The sequence below is a fragment of the Vicugna pacos genome, chromosome 3, assembly GCF_048564905.1.
Source record: "Vicugna pacos chromosome 3, VicPac4, whole genome shotgun sequence".
NCBI classification, from domain to species: Eukaryota; Metazoa; Chordata; class Mammalia; order Artiodactyla; family Camelidae; genus Vicugna; species Vicugna pacos.
The window spans coordinates 96,005,797-96,017,872 of NC_132989.1; the positions used below are offsets into that span (position 1 = coordinate 96,005,797).

The window sequence follows — 12,076 nt, forward strand, 5'->3', positions numbered from 1 at the left end:
ACCTTGGCATGCATTTGGGACTTGGTGTGCTTCAACTGACTAAAGCCGCGTTCTGCTTCCGCTGAACTTGCCGGGAGGCTCAGCACCAGGTCAACTAGTGTTAGGATGTTCGGGTACTTGTGGAAGTAAACAGAATTCACCAAATCCCAGGTCAATTTGCGGACGTTGTGAAATCTAGGAGGGAAAATGAAAAAAAAATGTAAAAGATTGAGACTCCCAAATAAGATATTTGTAAATATCAGCTATGTTACTCATCTCACCTAGCGTAAATCTCTAATTTCAACATGCTCCATTCTGTGTCCACTTCGTCAATTTTCACCTTGGCAGCTTCCAGTACTGGTTCATAATGTGCAATCAGGACGGACACCTCTTTTTCTCCAAATTCTGCAATCAATACACAAAAAAGTCACAGATCTGAAAGACACTTGTACAGACAATCAAAGAACAACAGATTCAGAGCCCGTGCAAGGTAGGTTACCTTGATTGATCTTGGCGGGCCACAATTTAAAGCTTCCAATTGTGGTTGCCTTCACCACATCTTGGCTGGCATCTCTAAAACAGCCTTGCAGCCTCTTGATAAGATGTGTTAAAACCGTGTTTCTCACGTCAGAAATGTTTCCTTTTCCTCCAAGGCAGTTACCATGAAAGTGTGTGACTGAATCCACCCTCCGTTCTTTTGGCCCCGGTCTGGGGAGGGAAAAAAATCCCCCCAAATAGACAAATTAAATGAAAAAGCACCTAGCAAATGATTTCTCAAGTTGAACTGTCTAGTCTGACAGACCCTCAGATCATCGCTGACACCTTACCTTGTTTGATATATTCTGAGCATGTCCAGTGTTGACTCTAAGGTGGCAAATACATCAGCAATTGAGGAATTTCTGTTTTGAGTGACCCAGGACAGAATGCTAAGAATATTAATGACATCCACCAAGAAGTGGACAAATTTAACAACATCTGCTTGGAGAAGGAAGTCTAGAAGTTCTTTGGCTTTCTGATGACTGGTATCATTTCTGCTTTCGTCTGTCTGTAACACAGGTGGGAGATAAAATAGTGGTTTATCTTTCTCAAAGTTATTATTTCAAGTTGCTCAGTAAAAGTATTCTCTTTATTCTGAAAAACTAAAATAGCATGGTATTTCAAAATTCCTTACCGAATGCAGTTGCTGGACAATTGCTGGATATCCCTTGAGAAAGTTCTGGAGGGCAGCCTGTAATCCCTGAAGCCACCTCCCACCTCCTACTGGAGAGGGCACCACAGGCTGAAGGTGAAGGCCTTTGAAACCGGCCATCAGAGAACTCTTGTGGAGAGGAGAATTACGATAGAAGTAATAAATGCTCTGGAGAAGGTCTCTGACGTGGTTGTACAGGGGAACACTCTGGAACACTGCCTTGTACGATAGCTCAAGGTGATGTGGAAAGCAGTAAACAGCCAGCACACATGGCTGGATTTCTTTTAAAAGCAGGGCCACCCCGCTGCTGTTTTCTGCCTCCGAGCCGGAGGCACCATCACTTCCAAAACCAACCAGCTTCTTTGCCCAGTCTTGGTTCGACAGCCGAAGTTGAAGACTTCTCTCCAGAGTTTTCTCAATGGCATTTTTTATTGCCAGAGGATCCTTCTTTTCCACCATCTGCACCCCGACGATTTGGCAATGCACTTTCCCTGCGTGGGCAAACTGTACGTACACGCGTTCAGCTTCCTGGATGGAACTGTCTATGAGCCCATCACTGATGACAGAGAAGAACTTACTTTTTTCTAATTTCTCTCTTAGCGTTCTCCATTCTACTTCGGCAATAAAATATGTAAATGTTCTCGCTGATTTGTTAGTTCTGAACATGAGGCCAATGTCAATGCCCTTCATGTCGTCCAGCGTGCACATCCAGATAAAATCTTTGAGGGGACGTCCGGTTTCGGCGATAGCATGGCAGGACCTGAACAGGTTCTCCACCCTCCCGAGGGTCACCTTGCTCATGGTCCTCACCATCAGCTCCGTGGTGGCTCTGCCCACTGGAGAACCGCTTGTCGCTTCCACTAGGGAAGCTCTGGCGTGAGCCTCGCTGAGATGATATGCATTGAGAAATTCGGTCCTGAAGTTGTCGGTGCCGTAAAAAAGACTCATTTGGTTTCCCCTTGACTTCATTCCATGCTTACGACACAGGCCACAGAACATAAGATTTAGAATCTCATCATATACAAGCCAAGGGTACTTTTTAAGCCAAATTTTTAAAAACTGGTTGTTCCTCTTTGGAAGGTAATGGTCAAGTTTCCGTGGCCTTTTCTGCTTTTCAGTGACTCGAATCACACCATCTGGAGGCTCCCTGTCTTTAAAATAACTCCATGTTTTTATTTTAAGTAATCATCAATGCCTCCCTTCGGTTTTGCCTAATCCCTGCCCCTTCGCATTTACTCATTTCTGGAAAAATTCTAGTGAGTTTTCACTACTTAGCAGGCATTCTGGCTAGTGCTCTAAGTGCTTTCTATCATTTAATCCTCCTAAACCAGTATCTCTACTTTATAGTTCAGAAAAGGGACCAATTATTAGTATCACTAGCCATTTTATGGATTAAAAAAACCCTAAGGCACAGAGAGGTTAATTAATTTGCCCGATGTCACAGTGGTCACATGTAGTGGGGCTGGGTTCACTAGCAGGCACTCTGACTCCAGAGCCCCCCAAGTTTACACACTTCACATTACAGGTTTCTCCTATGGGCAAAGAATGCTGTGGTCTTTTTCATTCTAGAATCTATCTCCACGCAGGAGAGGGACACTGCTTTTTGCAGGATTTGCTTGTGACACCTCTTCCCTCCCGCCTCAGTCCTGCCTTCTCTGGCGGTGACAGGGCCCACTTGCTCCAAAAGGGTGCCCTTCTCAGGTGGTTCTGGAAAGGAGCTGTGCCGCATGCTTCATCTGTTTCTTTTCCCCAAAGGTCTAATTTTTGACAATCATTTGATTATTTGCCAGAAAAAAGGGTATTTATTTATCTGGACAAAAGGACAAAATAATTAAAGTTCCACAAATTGTCCTAAAATACAGTTTCTCCCAGAACACAGATGGCTTAGACCAACCAACCATCCCTCTCTCTGCCTTCACCTTCTGCTCATTTGATGACACTGCTATTTCATAGCGCAGTGAAACCTGGACTCTGTGCTTCTGTGACGTTATATTAAAAAATCCTTGTGTTGACACACACGGTGTTTCCCTGCCCTGTTTTAGGGCCCTAGGCTTTCAGTCCTCAACTGGACTTTGAGCTCTTCTGACAGAAACACACCTACCTCTTCTTTGCTCCAGAATGTGCAAGGTGAGGGCTGAGTACTAGGTAGACCTGTAAGAAAATCAATCTTTCCTAATTGCTTTTCTTAGTCTCGTATCTCTTAACATCTTTGAATTGAAAACTTTTGCCTTTAGTCAGTCTGCCTCTGCCTTTCTTATTCTATTTGCACTTAACTTCTAGCTTGCCTTTAACCAGTCTCTTTGCAGTTGTTGTTAAAACAAAGCCCTGGGTTGTTTGTTTGTTTGTTTGTTTGAAGGATTTTTCCAAATCCTAGATGTTTCTGTGTTCATTGAAAACAAACCTCCCTCCTACCTTTGTTTCTTACCTGCACGTGGGGTAACTTCCATGTCTCCCACCCTCGGCCTTCAGGGCCTGCTCTACACACAGGAACCTTGGTGGACATGCATGAACGTGTGAAAAAAGCAGAAATCATGTTGCTAAAGGAAAAGTCTTTAACTTTCACTACTGATTTAGCTGATACTTATGTTTTCGGTTTCATGGACAGATTTTCCAGAAGGTGCTATCTCGAATTCGGAGCATACACTTTCATTCGCCTAATAAATTCTTTGGCTTCACAGGAACATGTTTCCTCCTGAGCCTGTGCCCACCACAGTTTCACCGGGTCCAAAGGCTTCTCAATTCATACTGCACGTCCGTGACCTGAATCTGGGCAAGCAGGAGCTCACTGGCCGAGGGACCTGCAGGGCACCTGGCGGCCTCACTTCTTTTTCCTCTCATACCCCCCTGGTGAGATACTCCTGTTAATATCATTGATCCTTCTCTCTCACACCTCTCCCAGGAAACGTTGCTGTATTTCTTGATCTGTGTAGATGTCAGACTACTTTAAAGACTTTTCAGATCAAAATAGGGGGCTTCCTTACCTGCAAACATAGAGTATCATAGTTTTAGAATTTTCTCAGAGACACTAAGCTTAGGAAACCCCCCAAACTTTCTAGTTACTTCTTTCAGGCAACAACCCAGGTGCCCTCCCCGCTGCCTCTCGGTTCGTGCGTGGAGGCTCTGTGCGGAGACGGGAGCGTCCGCTGCTCTCAGACACAGCCTCATTCTCCCACTAATCCACTCTCCAAGTCCTTTGGCTCTAAATGACTTTGATAATCTCTCCTGCATGTCCTCTGAGGGCCACTTGAGACTTCACAACTCAGCCACCAGCTCTTTGTGGCCTAGCTTCCTGCCACTTGCCTTAGCTGGTCTGTTGCCTGTTCCCTAAATGTCATGCAACCTCAAAATCTCGATGTCGATTCCATTTTCGCCTGTGCCTGGAAGACCCTGCCCTGCTTCTCTTCCTGGAAGCGTCTGTCCAGAAGCTTCCCACGGGTTAAACCCTTTGCTGACACACACGGGCGGCAATAACTACTTCCTCCTTTGAATTCCTGTAAAAACCATATCGCTGAATGATCTTGTTAAGCCACTGCAGCTGAGAGTTCTTGAACTTGTCTTAGGCCAGTCACTGAGTCTAAAGATCTCCAAAAGGGGCCGGAAGGAGGGGCCCTTGTCAGTTTTTAGAACAAAGCTAAGGGACTCGAACAACTGAATGCTGCCTCTCTTTGGAGGAAAGGGTACAGAATTTGCGGGATGGTATGCTCTCCAAATAGCCTCCCAGAAGAAGCCAAAACTGCTAAGAACCAAATCTCTACAGGTGTTACACGGAGTACTGATGGGCTGACAAGGAAAAGGAGTTCTTGTGGTTTAAGTGGGGACATTGGAACACGGCTAAAGTGTTCCAGTTTCCACAGACTTCAAATTGCTCCCATTGGAGAAAGGCTGTGTCTTCCTGACGTGCTTGGCACTTGGTGTTTGGGAGGAGATGTACCCATCCAGAGCTTACATAAAATGAGTGTTTTGGTTTTGTGTTCTTAAGGTCGCCAGGGAGTCACGTTCCTCATGGTTCAATTCCACTAGCTGTTGCGATTTTTTTTTTTTTCTGGAATTGTTCTCGGGCAATGCTGCAGGTGCCTATTAGGGTGTGTGCACCTTCAGCAATGGAGCTAACATTTTGGATAATCATAAGCATCGTTAGTATCAATATTGTAAAATGTTATATATTATATAATAATATAATGTTACTGTAATTATATAATCAAGTGATAATGGCTTACATCACACTTAAATTGCACATGCTATGTGCCAGACACTTTTAAAGCACTTTACATGTATTAGTTAATTTAAGGCTCATAACAACCCCTTGAAATATCCCATTTTCCAGATGAGGAAAGTGAGACTGAAAGGTGTTAAATAACTTGCTCAAGATCCTATTACAGTCATTGGACAAGAAGTGGATTTGGAAGGAGCTGTATGACTCTTCTTACCCATGGTTGGGTCTGCTTACTCATCCAGCAATGGAGAAGAAGTGAATTTACATGGAAATGCTGGCCTGAGGCCTGACACGCAAGGCCTGATGCCATGCCGATGTTGGCTATTGCCGTAATCCAGGAAATGTTCACTGAATCCCTCTGTGCTGGGAGTATGTGCATGGGAACGGTTCCTGGGACAGTCCATGCAGAACACATCTGGTAATTCAGGCTGTCTCCTACCTAAGCTGCTCCTAAATTCTAAGTATAGATCTTTGCTGGGTGGCAAGAAAAATGCTACCAAGACAAGCTATTTCCTTATGTTTTGTGTGATTATCACGTGTAAGATGAGTTTTTTTTCCTAGCACATTTGTGACAATCAACAAATGATATTTTATGTCTAATGACTACCCTTACTAAAGGAGATTCAGAATTATCACAAGTGGCAGAATCTGCCCAGGAAAGGAGTGATAAACATAAGCATTCCAGTATATGATGCATTTTCAATTTTACATCGTTTTCAGTAAGGACTATCTTAATGAAGACTTTTAATTTCCATGGAGGTTAACCAACACTCAGAAAAACTTCTTAAGCTTTAGTTTTTTCCATTAATATCATGATACCAGCTACTCACAAGTATTTATTCAGTCATTTTTAAATGAAAGATTATCCATTTTCCTCAATAATTTCATTTATGTAGCATAATTAAAAGTCATAAAGTGTAACTTAACAATATTAACACTCTTTGTGAATTTTCTAAAAAAATCTTACTATGGGCCTAGTAACATAATGACTATTATGTGCAAATATGGGTGCTTTTTTGTAGAAAAATTCACCTACTAATCAGATTTTAATATATTTTAGTGAGCTCGAAGCTTACATCCTAGATATCATAGGCTGCATTGGTAAATATGAAATAGTATAAGGAAATGCTCATATGTCTTGGCTTAGAAATAATAGCAGTGTTCAAGTTCAAGCAGGAAGTTTTTAAGGATTACGCATTTAGAAATGTACCACTTTCAGCCAGTTGCTCTATGCTTTCAAACTGTTACCACCTCAACTAAGATCATGTTTTGAAATTATAGATTTCTAGGGTAAATACCATGGAAGGTATCTTAGAAGGAGTATGATCAAAAAAAAAATTCATGCAAAAGATTTAAGGCAGTGAACAACAATTGCAAGAATGAGGAAGAAAGACTAAAGTCAGAGGATGCTTTTGGGGACCAGGTGAACTGGGAGAAGGGGTGAGTGGTAATTCCTGGACTTCCTCACAGAGGGACAAAGTCAGCATTCCCTGCCTGACTTCTAAGATGGCATCAGAGAACCTCTAATTCTGTGACTCTGGGATGCAGAAAATGGAATGATTATTCTGTTTCCCTTTATACATTAGCAAAATGACAACATTGAGTATCATTTCTATTGATAGACTACCCGATACTTAAGAAGCACCATATGCAACGTATATTTTTTCAAACAGGGTAACTGAGCTAATAACAAAGGGTTCAGGCTCTTTGCTTATAGTCTGTAACTCATTTTGATCCATCAAGATCCCCCAATTCCATGGGATTGGATAGCTTTGTAAATTCTGCATTAATTACAACTGTTATTCTTAAACCTGGGTTAACTCGCCAGCTGGGGTGGGTGGAGGTGGTTCCCCAGACAGAGGAGGCCTCTGCACCTGTTTTCCTGCAATTCATGCAGCTGGGGAAGGAAAAGCAGAGCAGTTCCTAACCTTCCCTCGAGCAACCACACTCATTCTTCATTCTACACGTTTTCTAGTGGCTACTCCCCCAACTTTAAATAGCCTCTGTATCTTTGCCATTACATCACTGTTGACTTCTTTCAGTTCCTCCCTCCAAGGTATTTTATCACAAAATTTTCCTGACCAACCTTGTTGCACACTGATTCTCCTTTGCTTTGCATACTTGAACACTTTTATCAAGTTCCTATTCTGTTCCAGAAAGAACCTAAGTAGAAGTTTATATTTTCTTCTTCTTTGATTGCTTTTTCAAATTATATTCTAAGTCCCTAAGGCAAGTGGCTTTCCTTTTATACTTACCTTAAATTTTTTTCCCTTTTTATGCTGGTGGGAGAGGTAATTAGGTTTATTTATTTATTTATCTATGTGCAAAATTTCTTTAAATTTTTTAAAAATTTTGAAATAATTATAGATTCAGAGTAAGTTTAAAAAGAAGTACAATGGAGGTACTGAGGATTGAACCCAGGACCTCATGCATGCTAGGCATGCACTCTACCACTGAGCTATATCCTCCCCTTATATTTACTTTAAAAAAAGTATATAACTATCTCCCTCCTCCTCTCCCTCCCTTTCTTCTCCCTTCCTTCTTATTCCCAGCGTACATTGAAAACCGTTGTGTCTTACCATACTCTGAAAATAGACAAATGTACCAGATGACATTTTTAGCCCCAACAGTTTTGAGAGTTAATCTTCTAAGAAACACACATGTCAAGTTATAGCTGATACTTATAACTTGTTTTTAACTTTTAGTTGAAATGCAAAGTCTGATTACGTGATTGGAGCCAAGAATGTATTACAGTTAACATGAATAGTAAGGTCCCTTCTGAAAGGGATATGAGTGGTTGATAAGTTTTCACCTATTCAAAGGCCCCCAAACACTTTTAATTTTGACCTGCTTCTAGTCACCCTAGTTTAGGATTAAAGCAAATCACATTTCATACTTGAATTTTTATACCTCTTTCTATTTTATATGTAAAAATTAGTGTGGACAAAATGAAGAGTAAAATCAGCTTTGAAGAAGGAAATATGCAATAAAAAGACACTGTGAAGCCCTCACAATGGGGAAGAGGGTGGAATCTGCCTGACTAAAGGACTGAAGGGATTTCCTTTGGTGGCTCTGTAAAATTGAGATTTTTCTGTACCTGTTGATGGCCATTTTGGGGGTACCTGCTGCTTCCTGCCCAAATGCTGCTAACCTGAGTTGGTGTCCATCCACTGCTGTAGTGTGTGCCTTTATATCTTGGAGGTGTAGCTCCACTCAAGCTGATTAGATGAGCTGATACACGCCAGGGGAGGGGTCTATCCAGGGACACACAGTTACACCTGTTTCACCCACTGGGCTTAGCAAGGAGTCTTCAGACTTAGCAAAGTAACTCTCTTTTAACTAATGAGATCTAATGTGCTTTTCTGGAAACACTGAATTTTTAAAAAATAAGTGAAATACAACCATTGTGAAAGTAGAACTGTGCTAGTACTAGACAAATGTTAGTTGATTATTCTCTAGAGGAAAGTAATGATTTTCCAGTAAGTAGGAGTTGTTGGAAGATAAACCTCTTTATGAGAGGCAATTTAGTTCAGTGGGAAGGGAGGGGCAGCCCTTTGAACCCGGAGAGTCCTGAATGATACAGGACCATAGGCAGATTCTCAATTGCCCTGTGACTCAGTATCCTGACTTACAGAATAGAGATACAATCCTACATGATTTGTCTGAATTATTTGTGCTATCAATGGATGGAATTCATTGATGAAAATCTACATGCAGAAAGATTCTGAAATTTAAAAAAGCCTGGTGCTACAGCACCATGATAATAAAATATGAAGGAAATAAAGAATCTGTGTGCAGAAAATAACTATACTCTTACATGTGAACAGATTAATTAATCCATTAAGCAAGTATGGGTTAACAAAGGTTCTGCTCGTGGTCTCCAAAACATTGAGGAAAAAGGCAAATACAAAAGGGAAATTCTCTACTCCCTGGTCTCCCTTCACAGACTAGTGGGGGAGACAGAAACACACACTCATAATCCTAGTACAAAACTTAAACTAGAAGTATGCACGAAGGCTGTCTCTCAATTGCCAGATGGAGTAATACTCAAATTTATCAACCTGCCGGCCAGGGGCAGGGGAGGGCAGGAATGAGGATCACTGCACTCCCAAAGGGTTAGACACTTTTCTTCTCTGTTTAGTTCAGATCCATTTTGTGGAAAGCAAGGACTTGTTTTAATGCCACACAGTGCCAGAGGGCTGTTTTACTTATGGATAGGGGATCGCCATCCTGGTCAATCTTAACCTTCCCCCCTCCGCCCCTACTCTTTTCATAATAATTACTTTCCCTACCTTTAGGTGCTATATCTAAGAACTGATTGCGAAGGCTGTCAAGTTGTTCAATGGTCAGGGTGCCATTTTCCTCTTTTTCTACAGGTGCAGGGCGCACGGGAGGAGGCGGATCTGGAAAGACTTTTAAATCGCCCTTAATGAAGAAGTCTTCTTGGCCTAAATAAAGTTCACTCTGAATTTTGGTAGATGTTTCAATGTGATAGCGAGCCACCTCCGTCAATTTTTCCACGCTGAAAGTGGAAAAATGAATAGGGTTATCCCCATTAAAGATACTATCATATTAAGAGTGTTTGCTTATTAGACACACACATTCCATAGCTCAGTTAGTTAATTCAAGCCGCATGTTTAAAAATTCTAATTTCTCTTCAAACCTATTTGTAAAAAGGCAGGGTATAAATAAATACATGTAGATTAGAAGCAGAATACATGCTTGTTACAGGGCTAATAGTCACACATTTTAATACAAATTTGAACAAAAAGAGATTCCATTAAATTTTTTTTTTAGTATTAGAATGTATTTTGCTGATAAGCAAGATTATGTCAAGAGATAAACTTCATTCTAAGTATGAACCAGAATCACGTTATATGGCAGACAAACCTGTAAAACAGGATTGTTAGAATAACACATTTCTTTGGAATCGGGACAAATTACATGTAAAGTGAATCAAATTTGGCAACGGTTTTCTAGAAAAGTGGCTTTTCTCTAACTTTGTATCAAGGAGTTTGATGTTATCTAAGATACACTTGACAGAAGAGACTCTGAGGAGATAATCCACTGAAACTCCTATGCCATCTTCTCGGAGAACAGCAACTCCTGGCTAAACACGTGGTCTCAGCAGCCATAGTTAGGAACCACCGCGGGGCAGGGGGCGGAGCCCTGGAAGCTGAGTTCTCATTCCAGACCCGTCTCCAGCCATGGGTCCTTGGGTAAGTTACTCGAGCTCTCAGACTTCTTCATCTTCACAATGGAGCCAGGAACTACACAACTCCATACCTTATGGTTATTCACGTAGGGCGTGGATTTAGGCTGTACTGAGGATTATAGTCATGGCCCTAATTAAAGGTCACTTTAAAAGCCAGAGAAGTTTTCTACAGGAATAAGTACAGTATCACTGTAGTACAGAAAGTCTTGTTTATATCTTGCAATAAAGATTGAACATGGCAGAAAAATGCATATTGAATCTGCTCTTATGTAACTCAGGAACACAAAAAATATTCATATACTGAAAAATTTAAAAAATAACATTAATGCTTTCCTTCAAAAGAGAATCTTGAATTCAACTCCAGCATGCTGTATTCGTGAGTGTCCGTAGAGTATGTATTATCTAGGTAGTTTATGCTCGATGGTATTTGTGTGCTGGGGCCAGAGGAGAAGGCACTAGGTAGCTATTGAATTCACAACCCTGAGTGAGGAGGGGCTCCACTCTCAGAGACCCAGACATGACCAGAGTAACAAAATAAGTGCGCCATCTAGTGGAAGGTCACAGAGAGTAAACTTCTCAAAAAGGGAGCGGCAAGGCAGGGCTGGGGGTTGGTAAAAATGCCAGGAAAATGAAAAGTAAGATTTGAAGTTCAAAGGGATCTGATAGATCTCCCTATTCTTTTTTCTCTTGTCACTGGAGAATTTTTGCAAGAACCAAAATAGAAAGCATGGCTGTACTGCCTTAGGTTTTAACTCCTTGTGGCCACATTCAGACGTCAGAGAGATATATACACACAAAATAAGTGTGAGAAATAGGAGTATATCTGATAAAAATAAAAAGCATTTATGCTTGATGGCCACAAGGATGGGCACTGTGAACCCTAAGAATGAAAAAGACATGTTTTCATTTGTAAGTAGCAGGCAGAGAACAGAACTGAACATCACTGCTCTGTGATGCTGTTAAGCAACTGATGGCAATCCAGAGGCAAATTATTTTAAGCGTTACTGCAGTGAGGTTACCAGGCTGAAGGGTGTGCGTGCACGCATGCATGCGTGCGTGCGTGTGCATTTCACTACAGAGCCACAGATACAGACAACAAGCTGAGGAATTTACAGTAGGACTTTCATTATGAGACAAGGACTGGAGAAAACAAACCATAGCAACCATCTTCTAGCTGGCCGTGGTTGCTTCTGAGAATACTTGCCGTCTGTAGGAAGTAACTTCCAAATTTCCAGTAAATGTTTATTGCAAACTGTGGTGTATCACAGAATCTAGATCTAGTAGAAACCTCTAGAGTAGCCTGGTTAGAGTGTTCTCTTTTATAGATGAAGTCCATGGGGCCTGAAGCAATTAGGCATGCTGTAACTTACTGACAAGGAAAGATTCCCTGTTTCCTGGACCATCAGGTCTCCTGACTCTCTGTTGACGGCTATTTCTGCTCAGCTGCGCTACCTCTTTATGCCTTTCAAGGGAGAGTTAA

General features: G+C 41.6%; 1 protein-coding gene across 8 annotated transcripts in view; it reads right to left on the minus strand.

Moving 5' to 3' along the window:
* Positions 1–12,076, minus strand: part of SPEF2 (sperm flagellar 2) — a 157,094-nt gene that overhangs the window by 23,802 nt on the left and 121,216 nt on the right. For 6 of the 8 annotated variants that reach the window (XM_072958783.1, XM_072958782.1, XM_072958781.1 and 3 more), the window contains one exon: positions 9,674–9,903. In XM_072958783.1, coding sequence (XP_072814884.1) covers positions 9,674–9,903 — 230 coding nt within the window. Of the gene's footprint in view, positions 1–928; positions 1,025–2,257; positions 2,320–3,593; positions 4,150–9,673; positions 9,904–12,076 lie in introns of those variants that run through there. The other 2 variants (XR_012071530.1, XM_072958784.1) reach the window with 2 other exon arrangements.